At 44.3% G+C, this 15,625-nt stretch overlaps 1 protein-coding gene across 2 annotated transcripts in view; it reads left to right on the forward strand.

The window, feature by feature from the left end:
• Positions 1-3,336: 3,336 nt before the first annotated feature.
• Positions 3,337-15,625, forward strand: part of TRABD (TraB domain containing) — a 29,440-nt gene continuing 17,151 nt past the window's right edge. Inside the window, exons 1-2 of one of the 2 annotated variants that reach the window (XM_038153267.1) lie at positions 3,337-3,458; positions 13,587-13,649. In XM_038153267.1, the coding sequence (XP_038009195.1) occupies positions 13,626-13,649 (24 nt within the window). In that variant the 5' untranslated portion in view covers positions 3,337-3,458; positions 13,587-13,625. Of the gene's footprint in view, positions 3,549-13,586; positions 13,650-15,625 lie in introns of both variants that reach the window. The other variant, XM_038153268.1, reaches the window with a different exon arrangement.

Consider the following 15,625-nt stretch of genomic DNA (forward strand, 5'->3'; position numbering starts at 1 on the left):
TAACATTTCTAATGCTCAAGGTTTTTTGTTTTGGGTGGTAATGGTGATTTTTCTTTATTACAAGTTCTTAAAGACCTGTCGTCACCTGGGCAGATTTACGGCCATTTAGGAAACAGCCTGGTACCTTCCCTGGCAATCTGCTCAGGCGCTGATTTAAATGTTGCACTGGGTCTCTATTTGCTACAAACTAGAGATCACTGGAGACAATCGAGCTCTTCTGGCTGATGCCACCATTATGCCTTTCAGTTCTCAAGAAACCTTATGTAAAAACAACTTGTTAAGAAAGAAGAGAGCAGAGAGGATGGAAGTTGAAGGCAGGAGGGAGAAAAGAAAAGAAGGAAAGAGAGGGAGGGCAGGCAGACGTGCACTTAACTTCCCCTCCTCGTTCCTAGTCCTGGAAATCCCAAAAATCCCTGGAACAGTGGCATGTTCATTAGGAGCCTTTTTGGCTCGTTACACTCATTACACATTACTTACTTCAGATAGACTGTGCTGTGGCTGGCAACCATTCCATGAGGATCAGTTTCAGTATAAAAAAGAAGTGCATTTTAAGTAGACTTGAAACGCTGAAGAAATCCAGGAATCATCTACCATGCCCTCTCTTCACTACTGGCATTTGCCATTGATCTCAAAACAATCCCACACCAATAGCAGCATTTAAAGAAGATATTCAATGTATTAAATGTAAAGAACACCATTTACACGTCACATTAGGCTTCTCAGAAGACACCAGTGATTCATCTTGCAATTGCTAATTAATGGAGTATTCAATTACCACAACTCTCTCATTCATTACTGACAGCGGAGCAGAACACAATTTACAGTCCTGCAGGCTCTTGCAGAGACACCACAGTTGTCAGAGGGATCCCTGGCACAGTCCTGGCACAAGGGAACCTCTAAGACCTCCTGCTGGCGGAGGTCCTCGCTTTTGATAAACCTCCTCCCATTTCAGCCCTCCCTCTCCACTTTCAGAAGTGTTGAGCACCACAAACGAAGCTGAAACAGCACAGGCAGAATCTCCAGCCACATTGTTGCGTGTCAGTAGAGATCTGCATCTTACTTTAGTCCTTGTAAAGGCATGTTCAGCCACCACAGCTCTTGCTGAGCCAGCAAAGGAAACACTGCCTGAAGTAAGTATACACAAAAGTACCGGCACTGTTGGCATAATCAGGGTGCAGCATCACAAGCTAAAATAAAATCAGGCCAGCAAAGGTTCACAGTATTCCCAAAAGCACAGGGCTTGTCGATCAGATCAGGTCAGATGAGGTATTTCCTGCAGGCTAAGGCAATGCTCCCATGCACTGACCAAAAAATGATTGAGCTTTTGCATCTGAAGCAGTGGGAAACCTGGGGACAGATCTGTGGTCTGTCAAGGGGCTCACAGAGTTTGAACGAAACACCATTGGTGGTGTAGTAGAAGGAGCTGCAGTGACAAAAATACTGACCTGTCACTCAGTATCAGTATCAGCTTGAACCAAACACATGACACTGCAAATAGCTGGGGCTCGAGTATAGGCCTGGCACACACTGGTAGTTGAGCAAATCTGAGGATAAAATCTGTGATCAGCTGTGCAAGGTACTGCAACTTGATATTCAGGCTGCTGAGCATAAAGGCCTTTGTGGTGCTCAGCCAACGTTCCCAGGGCTTTACCTGCTACAGCACAGCCCTGTGGTGGATCTGGCAGCACGGAAAGCGTGCGGCTGGGCAAGGCTGATGATTGGAAAAGGCGGGATTAGAAGCAGACTCAGAGGCAAGCAGCTGTGGTCAGAGGTAGCAGCTGCATCTGGAAATTACACCACTCAAAGGGCTGAAGTCCTTGGATGCCAATGAAGCCATCGGGCACGCTCCTCAAAAGCATCAATCACCGTGTTCTGATCTAGCAGAGTGTCCCATCTTTCTTGGCAGCCTTCACTCACCAGTTGTGGGGGGAAAAAAAAAAAGTCTTTGGAATCAGTGTACAACACTAGATTAAAATGCCCAAAGTTAAATTTTCTTGCTTTTATGTCAGACATTGGATGGCTCTTCCTCAGAATTGAAGGTCTGTGTAGCTTGCACCTTATTTGATTCAGTGTGTTTTGATCATTCACATGTGAAATGCCTGCTCTGTGCTTTTATAGCAAGTTGAAACAGGAAGTAAAACTCCCAACTGTCTCAACATGTCTGGACTTGATTTCCACATACCACATAGTTGCAAAACTCAGCCTAATCCTAAACTAACCCAGGATGTGAAGTAAGAAAAAATCAGAAAACATACCTTCACATCTGTTCAAATGAAACTGCATTTAGACAACAAATGTGTGCTCAGACTAAATAGGTGTTTAAGCCATACTGTCACTGAACTGTGACTTATCAGAAACAGAACAGAGAAGCAGGAAGAGGGTAGAGACAATTCCAGGACACAACCAGTTGTTATAATTAACTCTTGACACATCTTTCTGAAAATAAATATTTTCTTGACCAGTAAAATATTTGTATGTGTCAGCCTAGTAATTTGGAGTATCACCAAATGCCCCTTGTTCTTAGAGAGGTGGTGTAACACAGATTTTTCATGTTTTGTGGGTGAAACATTTAACTCGTTTCCAGCAGGAGAGGCCTGCTGGAGAGAGAAAGCAAGGGAGAAAGCGAAGGGCTGGAACAGCAGTGGCAAGCAGGGCTGCACATCGAGGAAGTAATGGATAAATTCAGAGTGTGATATTCCTGCGATTTCAGTCTTCATTAGACCCACGGCGTGTTTTCACATGGACACCCCGTGCAGTCGCACCCCTAAGGGCTCTCTCACTCCTTACACCTGTAGACATTTCCAGCCGGCTCCCAAGGACGGCCGCGCGTGTGCCAGCAGGCACGGCAGCCGCGACACCTGGGCAGCGCTGCTGGCTCCCAGGCCAGGGCTCGCAGGTCGGTGCCAAGCCGGGCTCGGCCGAGAGCGGCCGCCGCGGCCGCAGAGTTGCTTCACCAGTACAGAGGGAAGCGGCCTCCAAGAGGTGGCTCAATTCCCCGCCAGAAGGGCCCCCGCCCCCACGGAAGCTGAAGGCGCCCGCTGATGGCACCACCGCACGCTCCGCTCCGAGGCTCCCGCAGAAATCCCCACAGCCCCTGGTGGCCCTTCCGCCGGCCCAGATCCGAGCGGCCGCTACCACCGGCCCGGACACGGGGCCCCGCGGCTCCGTCCCGCAGCGGAGCGGCCGCCGGCGGAGCAGCCGCGCGGGGCGAGCAAGGGAGGAGGGGGAGGAGGGGCCGGCGGCGGGCGGGCCCGGCGGGCTGGGAGCTGTAGTCCGCTGCCGCCCGCTGCTGCCCAACCGGGAGCCGGGGAGGACTACAGCGCCCAGGGTGCCCCGCGGCGGCCCCGCCCCGCGCGGAATCGTGCAGCACGTTGTCCGGCTAACGCGCCCCGCGCCCGCTCCGCCCGCAGCGCCCCGGCCAGCGGCGGCCCCGCCGCTCCCATCGCCCGGCACGGCAGGTCAGCGGGGACGGGGGGCGGCCGCGCTGCCGCGTCCCTCCGGGCCGGGGGGCGGCGGGGCCGTGCTGGGGCCGACCCTGGTCGTGGCGGGTGCGTGCGAGGGGAAGGGGATGGGGGGTGCCGCGGTTCTCCCGGTGCCCCGCAGGAGGGGAGGGGGCTGCGAGCGGCGCGGCCGTGTCCCCTCGCTGCTCGCCCTCGGCACGCACCCGGCCCTGCCCCTCCAGGTGCCGGCCCGGCGGTGCTGCCGGGCAGCGCCCGCTCGGGCAGCGAGGTGGCCAGGGCGCGGCGGCCGTGCTCGCTCCCGCTGCTGGGAGCGCTCCCCGGGCCTGGCGAGAGAGGCGCAGCCGGGCCGGTCCGGCGCTGCCCCGCCGGTGACCCCGCAGGCGGCGGGGCCGAGGGGCCTCTCCGGTGGCGCCGGCCTCGCGGCGGCGGGCGAGCTCTGCCTCGCAGCGGGCGGGCTGAGGCGAGTGGCCCCGCTCGCGGGGCGACAGCAGGCCGGCAGGCCGGTGCCCGGGGCGGCCCGCCAGGAGACCCGCGCTGCCCTGCCATGCCCTGCCCTGCCGGCCGGGAGCTGCAGCTGGGCAGGAAACCTGGGGAAATGCGAGTCGTGGGGCCGTTCGTAAGGTCCCGGGCCCGCGTGTCTTCAGCTCCTCCGTTATGGCTGTTCACTGGTTTGGGGGTGCACGGACGTGGCACAACGCTCCTGATCCAGGTGTTTGGTGATAAGAGCGTGGGATTTGTTTGGTTCGGGCAAGGAGCTGCGGAAAAGCCGAGACTCACAGTTTTTCTCCTTTTTTTTTTTTTTCCTCTAAACACTTGTGGCTTTTTCCGAATTCACCTCTGAAAATAGTTCAAATTAACCTAGCTCTTGAACATAACTCGTGTCACAGGCACAGCCTGGGCTTTTCTCTTGAGGAAAATACCTGTACTGATGCAGATGTCCATATAACAGAGGTGTTTATTTTTGCTAGCTTTCATGAAGAAAAAGAGTATTTTTCTTTGGTAAAACTTTGGTGAAAGTTGCAACTGGTGGGTTGGAAAAGTGAGACTTTTACAAGTTAGATGCTGTTTCGCAAATGTGGCGGTGACAATACTAGTAAAAAAAATACCCAGGGTGTCTGGAATGACACTTCTCCATTTTGTAGAGTTGTGTATCTGTGCAACTACTGTCCACCTCATTAATGGACATATTCCTTCTTGGAAAGCTAACAGTAAAGCAAAAAAAAAAGTTTAAAAACCCAAACTAAACAGATTCCAAGGGTTTCTCATCTGTATTTTAGTAGGGGATAGACCTTATACAGTAGGGGAAAAACATATCCATTTAATTATCCTAAGCTAAATGAGTTTATTAATTGAAAAATCTGGGTTCTGGCTGTGGCACTGGTTTGTGCCCTGCTGTTGATGGCAGTAGACTTCCAAGATTCAGTAACTTGAATTGGCTATTCTATTGTAATTTCAATTTTAGGTTGCTTATTGTAAATTTTAGTCCTCACAGTGTCTGGCACTCTGGCATCTTAACTGTAGACTCGGATTTAGCTTGGTGCTAGAAGAGTTAGATTGATTTTTTCAGTATATTCTTTCTTCCATATGGTAAAAATGATGAAACACTGCTGCTACTGCCACCACAACTGTGAACGAACCACGTGGTATTGCCGTCTATTTGTGGGAGAGTCATACGAGTGCTTTCTTTAAAATAATACTTTTTGGAAAGCATCTTCTTTTTCCTTATTTGCTATTCAGGAAAATTGCAGAGAGAGATTTGGGACAGTCTTTGAAAATGTAGAAATGAGAGCAGGCCCTAGATAAGTGTGCTCCAGATTTAATGGGAGTGGTGTGTAACAGTGTCTGTCTGAAGCGATATCACAGCATGTGCTTTGCCAGCCGGTGCCAGTAGGAAAGAAGGATTCTGTAGCTCTCCTTGTCCTGTCAGGGGATGGGACACTGGCTGTCTTTCATAGATGATTTAGTATAAAATCTGACCAATATATTCTCTTGGTGATAGTTCTTACTAGATTAGAAACATATTTGCAAATACCTATGTGTCTTGAATCTGAGATCAGACCTTCAGTTATTGAATGCTTTTTTAAAGGGCCATTCAAATTTCAGATGGTTTGAACATATAAGTTAATACTGTGATTCTGTGTTTGAACTTAAAACTTTTGTAATGAAAACTCTTTTTTTCCCTTTCTAAAAAAGAACTCAGGGGAGCATAACTTTAATATTAACCACAGTTTATAGATTTGTATGAAAATGTGCACGCACTCAGTGACGAGCTATTGCTTCCTGTACACTTCTTTTTATAATAATAAAAAAAAAGTAGAGGAGCTCTTTTCTACTCCTGCCTCTTTCCTTCCCTTGCCTTTAGTTGACCTGCTTTGCAGTTTTGATTGAAATCACTGATGGATACAGGATCTTAGCATGTCCACATGCAAGAATTTAAATGTCCTGGTGATCCTGCATGTCAAGCACTGTGCTGGAGCTCCAGGAGTGTGTCTGTCTCTATTGACCATGCAACATCCTGCTCTTATGTTGAGAAGTCTATCTCAGGAAGGGTGTGCAGCTTTTGAGAGAGAGCAAGAGCCTACACCACGGCTCAACAACACCATGACTGCTGGTGAAATTGAAGCAAGTGTCCAATCCCCTCCGTGCTGCATCTGGAGATCCTGGTCTTGCCTTGCTAGGATGCATATCTTGCATGTTGCACTGGTAGCTGTCCCTCAGAAGGACAGCAGGACAGCCAGTTACAGTGTAGCCTGTAAAGAAGGCCTGTGTGTGAGGAACTGGGATCAGGGGTTGCTGAGGGGTTTTCTGATTTCTTGGGAGGGCAGCAGATAGTTATGGAAAGGTGTGGCCAGCAGGAGCAGGGAGGTCATCCTTCCCCTGCACTCAGCACTGATGAGGCTGCGTCTTGAGTGCTGTGTCCAGTTCTGGTCCCTCAGTTTGGGAAGGACATTGAGATGCTTGAGTGTGTCCAGAGGAGACAACGAGGCTGGAGAGGGACTGGGAACACAAACCGTGTGAGGAACCACTGAGGGAGCTGGGGGTGCTCAGCCTGGAGAAAAGGAGACTCGGGTGACGTTATCACTCTCCACAACTTCCTGAAAGTTGGCTGTGCTCAGATGGGGTTGGTCTCTTTCACCAGGCAGCAGCTTGACAGAATGAGAGGACAGAGTCTCAAGCTATGTTAAGGGAAATGTATGTTGGATAATAGGAAAAAGTTGTTCATGAGTGATAAAGTTCTGGAATGGCCTGCCTGGGGAGGTGGTGGAGTCACCATCTCTGGATGTGTTTAGAAAAAGACTGGATGTGGCACTCGGTGCCAGGGTTTAGTTGGAGTGTTAGGGCATGGGTTGGACTCAATGATCTTTATGGTCTCTTCCAACCTAGTCATTCTGTGAATTCTGTGAATATACTGAATTGGTTAGGTGCAGAGTCCTTTACAGGTTAAATGAGTGGTACAACAGCTGGATGGACTTGAAAGTAGAACAGCTTTCCTGTGAGTGTGTTGATAGTACTGACTTATTAGTGTTATCCTGGCTTTGTGACTGCAGCCTGGAATTTGCTACCCTGGAGCTTTGTCTCTGAGGAGTTTTTCTTCAGTTCTCTGCCACACTAGAGCTGTATTTCTTTACTTGTTGCCAGAAGATAGGCCCATGTCATGTAACTATTTTCAGCTTTGTGTTCACCTAATGATTTTGAAAGAGTAGATCAGCTTGTTCACAGATAGTGTTTGGAGAGTAGGATGAAAGGGACAGGCAGAAGAACACTACTGATAAGTAATGTGCTTGGCAGTTGGGCAAAATTATTTTGTCCTTTGAAATCCCAATTTTACCATCATAAGGATTTGGTTTCAAAGTGTTTATAACAAAAGTGAATGTGTCTGCTGGTACTTTTGAGATGCCACTTCTGCATATTTCAGCAGACAGCCATTGACACCACAGAACTTCTTCACTTGTTTCCTTTGCTTGCTGCTTGTAGGTAATGAACAGAGTGGAAAAGCTGCTTCTTGTAGAACTCCATACACATGCAGCAGCTGTGCTATTTCCCTTCTGTTCTGCTTGGAAGTGTTTTGCAGAGGATTTTCCAAAACCAGAAGTATCACTTGGTTCATAGCTTTACATGGCCTGGAGGGAGATATACTGATATCTTACTCCAAGCTGCTGGAAACAGGAAAGTCTAATAAAATTATTTTGGTTCTAGATCTTTGCTGAATTCACACAATTCACATTGGAATGCAATAGGAAAGTGATTACAATAGATGTTTAGGTTCTAAAAAACTGTTAGTTTCTGGGTGTCTGTCCAAACTTGAGCCACATCACTGTGGTCCTTCTGTCCCATGTTTCTAAATTTAGCAGTATATTTATAACCTCTGCAACCTCTTAAAAGAGTAAGGATTTGGGCTAATGTATGTTCATAAATCTGCAATGCAGTTCATTAGCATCCTGATTCACCTCGTACTTACTCATTTCATTAAGTAGCCCCGGTCAGTGTATTTAGCAATAACTTGTAAAACCACAGAGCATATGAGAATGCCTTCTTGTCTTTCACCAATAAACGTGTTTTCAGTGTCCCAGGCCACCTATTCTCATGTTTCAACACCTCCTTTCAAGCAAAATGGATGTAGTTGTCTTTGACTTTCACGTTTTAACTACCAAAGCATGCAAATGGATGTTTACTCTAGTGTGCAGGTACCTGAGTTTAGGCTGCATATGTCTGCACAGTTCATTTTGCAGGAAGACCTCACTGATGCTCAGAGGGTAAAAATAAGCATTTCGAAATTTGTGAACTTCTGAGTTGTGAGAAACCAGAGCCATGCTCTGCAACCATCTGTGATTACAGAACCAGTGTCTCAGTTGAGTTTCAAATGCGTGGGTTTGTGTCAAAGAGATAACATGCAATATGTGGAGTAGGTCACTTTAGTGATCATTTTGAAATACATTCCAATCTCTGAATTTGTGGCTATTACATTAATTGGTAGACAGGTCTCCACAGATGCATCCTTCTGAGTATCAACAGAGTAGACACCATTTGGAGCTGATGATTGTGTGTAAACATTTGTGAGATTTCTGTGCATAAGTATGGAAAAAGCCTCATCAATCTTAAATACTCTGTTTATGTTGCAGACTATGTGCTGAGACTTAAGAGGGTATCTGTTATTTTGGTTTTGCCTTCTTAGTAGGTTAAATGTTAAGCATGGAAGGTGCTTTGTTAGGTATTTCAAACAGTGAGTGAAGAGTGCAACAGTTTGTCAGTGGGAGAAAAGTTTGGCCTGTATCTTCTGAAGTACTGATATGCCTCGTCTGTTTACATAAAATAAGTGATCCTGTTAAACCGTAGCAGTATTCAAATGAGATGTGCTTATGCAGCCCATAATAAGATGTAAAGTGTACAGGCTATACCAGCTAAATCAAATATCCATTGTATATGGATAGTAAAACTGCAGGTTTAGGGGATGAAAGGAACATGGCACTCTTAATGCACATAGATGCAGGTAAATTTTTAATGCTGCGTCTCATGCCAAGCTGATGGAAGCTGTGTTCTGGCCAGGGATACTGGTGTTAGAGGGCTCACATATGAATCTGTTTGTGACCTAGTCTTTTGTGTGCACCTGTGGCTTATGCCCAGTGCAGGGCAGTTTTGGCTCAGTTGTAGCATGACCTGTGTGAGGTGTGCTATATTCCCACTGGGGGACTCCCACATGATTGTTCGACAGCTTGCTCTCAGATTCAGTCCTCAGCCTATCTCTTGTCTTTCCCACAGTAACTCTAGAGGAGCAAGGATGGGTGGTGGTGCCTTGTTACTAGGAGGAGCTGCTGTCCTGTGGGGTGTGTGGGGATCCTAGAAGGACCAATGATTAAAAAGAAAGGAAAATTCAAATTGCAAAATTGAAATGCTTTGAAAGTTCCATGAGCCTTCTAACTACTTGTTTAGCTACAAGAGGTCAGATTTGTAGAGGTATTTAAGCATTTATATACCTCAGTTACTTGTTAGTAAACAGGAACGTACATACAATCCTATCTCAGAGGCTACAGGATTGACACTTTGAGATTAACGCTTTGATTAACACGAGATGTGGGTACCTTTTGCAATGTTAGTGAATACTGTAGCTATCAAAAGCACCAATAGATACATTTAGATTTGTTTGTTGAAGGGATCAGACACAGAAAATTTTGCCTGTTCTTTTCAATAAAAGGTGGAACAAGCTGTAGTTTGGTGATTCCTTTCCTAGTTTCTTTACTAGCTATTGTGATGTGTGTGCAGCACATAGAAAATACAGAGCAATTATGAGACTATGGACAACTTTTATTTCCTTCTTGCAGTGTCAACATATTGAGGAAACAAAGTGCTGGTTCTGAATTTCTCTATAGCTCAGAAGGAGGAAAACATCCAATAAAAATGTTGTTAAAAAGTAGCTGACTATGTTGTTTTATGGGTAGGAGCACGAGAGTTTTTTTGAGAGCTTTTTTATCGATTCAGTTGAATCAGTGTCTGAAGGAAGCAAATTTAGACAAGATCTTAAAGGAACAAGTTTAGCCTTACTGTAGGAGGATGCTGTAGTGAATTGTCTGTGTGGTGTTTGAATTTTCTCACTGAACTACCTCACTGAAATTAAACAGGAAAGGACCTTTTGTTCTGTAACTTGCCTTGCTAGAAGCTGATTTGTGAGTGCATGTACCTCTTGTGTTCTTGAGACTGCAAGCTAAGAGAGTTTCAGATGCCTAAATATGAAGCTGGAACCGAAACACTTTGGTTGACAAAGGCTATCAAGTATGAAAAATGAGTTCATGAGAATATTTTGTGCAAAGAAGTGCTGCTGAAGCTGGTTTATGTTAGGAAAACTGGAGGGCTGATGTGAAATAACATGGCAGGGAGTTCTTTCTGTCTGTGCAGGGTAAGTAAGCATTGCTAGAAGATGTTGAACTTTTCTGTGTGTTCATTTCTGAACTTGCTATTTTGGGGGAAAGAGAATAATGCCCATGTGCATGGGAAAAATACAGCCCCTCTTTGGCAGTACTTTTCTCAGTAGCAATGGCTGTCCTGTGTGCTGTAGGAACAAGAAGAACTTGAGAGGAAATAGGTGCCTATCAATAGAAATAAGTAATGGCTAAATTCTAGGTTTGCAGTTTATTTGGTTGCCTGGGTATTTTAAGAGTTGGCAAAAGGGCTTCATTTTTTTACATATGTATGTATAAACAACAATTTTTAATGGCCCAGTGAAGGGTAGGTCTCCTCAGACTAACAAACAAGCACAAGAATTCCATTTGCCTGGAAAAAAGGTGTTTGAGGTGGAGATTAAATCAATCATCAATCACCCCTCTTTGTTTCTTCTAGCTCCAAGAATTTTCTTGGTAGTACTTGAATCAGGAGAAGGAATCCCTAAGTAAGACAGGCTCCTGGCAGATAAGAGAACAGGAATACTTCCTAATCTCTGATCTTGCCTAAAAGCTGCATCTCCCAGTGCATCTGCAAGAAGTGCACTGTCATGTCTGATATTTTCAGTATATGATATATCTCACAAGGGGCTCTTCCAGGCCTTTGAAGTAGCTGGAGGAGGGGAATTTGATTGGTTTCACATGTTCATGCCAAATCTCATGGTAAGTAGAACTTGAGGTTGTGAGATATTGCAGTATACATATTATTGCAGTGTACGTATTGTCTGAAGAGTTTTTTTTTGCCTGTGGCTTTTCAACTTGGAATTGTATTTCCTTCTGGCAAGATCTGCTGACCCTGGCAAGATCTGCTGACCAGCTCTTTTTCACATGCACCTCATCTAATCTTCAGTGATGTTTTTTTCCTGGAGGAGCAGTGCTGTGTGTTGCACCTCTAAGTGACTGTGAGGCTCTTCCCTGCTTGCCAAAATAGTTTAAAATTCACCTATGGGTGAACAAGCACAGACAAATAAGATGCCTTGTTGCCTTGTGTCATTTCTTTAGGAAAGTAAACTTAAAAAAAAAAAAAAAGGAAACAAAAAAGCCCAAAACACAGATTGGAAAATTAAGTTGCAAGAAATTTTGAAATGCATGAATGTAAATTGTTCAAATGATGGCAAAATTTGATCTGAATTGTATCCTTTTCTTGCTATTGGACATGGTGAAAGGAAGTGCAGACAGATTTGTGTGCTTCAGTTGGTTATCTGTGTAACAGCAAAGTACATTCGATCTTCCCTCAGAGGCTTCAAATTATATTTCAAATATCATAGCACTCACATACCTTCTGTGAATACATAGACATACAAGGATAGTGTCTTTCACATGGATGAGCTCGATCACCCTGGAGTCCAAGGTATTTGACTGATTCCTAAATACATGGACTTTTGCCAGTGCTGCTGAGGAGGATGGTGCTAGCTGAGTACCCAGCCTTGCCTGTACTCTGGTGAGTCTAGAAACAGGTCTTCTGCATGGAAAATTTCAGCTCCAATGTAACTTGAACGGATCTAAGCACCTGAAAAAAAGGGCATAAAATCTTGGATTGGAAGGGATCTTCAAGATCATCTAGTTCCAACCTTCCTGCGGTTGACAGAAGCACCTTCTACTGAGGCAGAAGAGCAGCTCAGCTTCACCTGCCATTTCAGCTTACTCTGACATCCACATTTCCTTGACTTGACTCCTTGGAAGGCAGGAAGGTCCTGGTTTTAAAATTGTGCCTTTTAGCACAACCACTGGAGTGCTTATGTTGCCTGTGCAGACTTCTTGCATGTTTTTGAATAGTTTGTTTTAATGAACCTCTTGGACTGTGTGCAGTGTGTATTTTTTGGTTTTAATGAGGAATTTGCCTTGCAGCTCAGGAGTTGTGTTTGTAGCTGTTGCTTCATAGCTGTTGATTCATAGGGATTTTGCTCTAGAGACAATGCAGAAGCCAGGGTTTTGGCCACTTTGCCTTTTTCTTGCCCAGCCTGCAGCTGTGATCTCAGGTTTGCTGGCTGACCATGAGCAGCGGACAGCAAGAAGGCACAAAATGCTGAAATCCCTCTGCTGCATGGTGGGAGATGTGCCAGTGGACAGAATTATACTCACTTGCTTCATACTGCCTAGACAAATGCTCTTTTAAGTAGATGTAATTTAAGCAAAGCTAGAAAGCAAAATGGCTTTCTAGAAACCAGAATGCAGAGCGCTGATCTGACTGCAGGAGACTTCTGTATTTGGGGAGGAGGGAGGCTTGCCATTGCCATCACATTAGTGTGCTGAAGTATGCTGTCACCCAAATGCCAGCCAGCTTTTCTCCAGCCTCATCTGACCATAGGGCAGGAGCCAGACTTGTCTGTCCACTCCTCAGAGTGGGACTGCAAATGTATTCTATGAATAAGTTGTTCAGGATTGCTCTCTCTTTATTTAGTAAAATAAAGCACTGGTCACATGTACTGTGAAATAGCTCAAATGGAGGTAGCCCAAAAAAGCTGTGGTAAAGAAGCAGCACTTTCTTGGAGTGCTTCAATATTAGTGGAATGGCAGTGAGAATAAGCAGAATGAGCTCTAGTCCTGCACCCAGTGTCTGGTGTAATCACCTCAGAGTACCACCCAAGTTCCATCACAGCACTCTGCCAGCGTCAGGGGGAACTTTGGACTTTTAAGATTCCTTCATCCCTATTGTTAAACTAAAGCATGGAAATCATTCGGTAAGGGTTTGAAAACCTAGTTTCACGGGTTTGTCACACAGCTGACTGATCTTCTAACCCTGGCATATGTGGTCACATGATGCAGATAAAACAACATGTATGATTATAGTTGAATATTAAGATTGTGACTGGTCTCCTATTCTGTGCAGCAGTAAAGTACTAGAAATATAGATGATTCCTAGAATCTGCCTAAAAATGGTCTTGATGTAGTTGATATGAACTAGACAGAACTACTGACTAAGATGAGCAAGATTTCTTGCTGTTGCAGAAACTGTTCTCTGGCTTGAGCCACCTCAAGAACCATACTAAAAACAGGCTGGTTTTACCTGGGGGAGTTGCTGTTGGTTTGTTCTGGTTCTCTTAATGGCAGTAATTTGCTGCTTTTATTACTTCAGCCTTTATTAGAGACAGAGACACATCTTATTTTTTTTTCCCCTGGACAGTTCTTGAGCAAATATTCTGGGTTATGCCAATAATTTTTAATTCTTTCCCATTTTTTTTTTTACTTCTTGCAGCTCTTGTGAGGTTGGTGAAAATAAGCCTACGCTGCAGGAATGCAAGAGGAGCAACAGCCTGAGGTAGGGCTTGGAGATGAAGTTTGTATCTCAGTACAATCGCAGGGAAGGGCAAGAGTGAATCAGCCAGGTTCTTCCATTTAGTTTTGGGCAAATTTTGCAAAGTCTTAGGACTGAGAATGCTGGTGTGAGACCCCTTTTAAAATGGGGATGGAGAGCTGAGTCCTATTTTTCTTGATACATTTAAGTTCTTTCCAGGTTCTCTTTCCCTCCAGTTGCAAAAGCTAAAATAGGTATTTTCTATTATTCTACTTGCAAGTGAGAAATTGCCTAAAATCATTTAACCTATGAGATTAAACCTTTAGGAGGAAAAAGGTTTTGTGAGTAAATAACAAAAATTGATTATATACAAATAATCTCATTGTACATGGCTGAAGTTCCTTGTCAAATTAAACTGAGATGCTTTTTCTATCCTTTATGTTCCTTTTCTTCTTTCATATCCATGTATCTCAAAACCTTTTTCTGGTATAATAGGTGAAGCTCAGGAAATTTTTATCCTATGAAGTATAAGGACATCAGTTCTTTTGTCCTGTTAATAAAAAAGAAAAAAAGAACAACAGATTCCTAATGTGGTGGCTTAGTGCTGTGCTCATTGCAATGTTGTGATGTTGCGATGACAAAGCCAGCATAAGTGATAGGATTAATTCCATATGTTGCAGATGGATAAATTTTTCCAAAATATTGTTGTGACTAGACTTAACGTATGCAAGCAGTAGTCAAGCCATATGTTGTGATCAAAAGCTGAGCTGGTGTTAAATTAGATTTGTGAATGTAATTGCAATTTGCAGTGTAATTGCAGTTTGCAGTTGTCAATGAACAGACTTCTGCTTTGTAGTGAAAGGATGATGTGTTGCAGTGACTGTTTTAAACTTTGCACTGTAAAGCTGTTGTATGTTTTGTGTTTAGTCCATGAAATGTATCATAACTTTTTCCTTGCCTATAATGGGGCCACGGTAAGACTCAGGATTTATTTTCTCAGAATTCCTGTTTGGCATAATGGAATACAAGAAGAAAATAGTTACTCTTATAGAAAGCTCTTAACATTTGGGTGTGCTTTGTACAGCCTTGCTTTAAACCTTACCAGGTTAAGTACAAAGTACATAAACCAGTCATTTTAGCTAAAAAGCTGACATCCATTAGGAGAGGTTGGCTGCCTGCTTGCTGACTCATTAATATTGTCTTTCCTCTGGAAAGTACTTAAATGATGATGGGTTCTCATCTTGTCTCTAACTTCTTGACTTAATGTTGTTCAGAAATTCCAAATTCTTCCAATAATCATCCTGATTAAACTTTGAATTAAGGTAGTTGCCTAAAGGTAGTTTATAGTTTAGCTTTCCCTTACTCCTGAGTCTTTTCTGCACTAACTCTGCCTCTCTGGCTTGAATGACCTTGGCTGAATGACTGGTATTGTTTAAATTCTATGCACAGGTTTTAAAACTTGCTGTTTAATTAAAAATAAGAGAGGTTTTTGTCAGCCAAAGACCTGTATCATATACTTCTAGGGATAATATCGAAGAGTCAGTCTTTGTGAATCTTTTCAATTCCCTTCTGTTCCTTTAGGGAGCAAAACTCTGCAGGTGCCTTGTATCTTTTGATTTCTGATATGTATAAAGTCAACATGCACATGAACTTTGTAAGATTTGATCTGCATATTGTGTAATTGCCTTATTACAACAAATACTTGGCCTGACTCTTCTTGAATGGATGTGTTTAGTCTTGTGAGTACTGATTAACTTTGTCAGACTCCTGACAGACTAATACTGACTGGTAGTTGAGTCAAATGGTATAAAATAATCAGTGCACCTTTTTGTTTTCAACGCAAAGTGCTGAAGTAGCTGTAGTACTGTAGTAGTGTTAGAGATAAATTTGTTCTTTTTATCTGGAATCCCATTTATTTTAAAACTCCATGTCAGGTATAAATATTATCTCTTAAAATAGGCATGAAGTGGTCAGTTTTTAACATGTTCTTTCTCATACTC

This window comes from Motacilla alba, chromosome 1A (assembly GCF_015832195.1).
Source record: "Motacilla alba alba isolate MOTALB_02 chromosome 1A, Motacilla_alba_V1.0_pri, whole genome shotgun sequence".
NCBI classification, from domain to species: domain Eukaryota; kingdom Metazoa; phylum Chordata; class Aves; order Passeriformes; family Motacillidae; genus Motacilla; species Motacilla alba.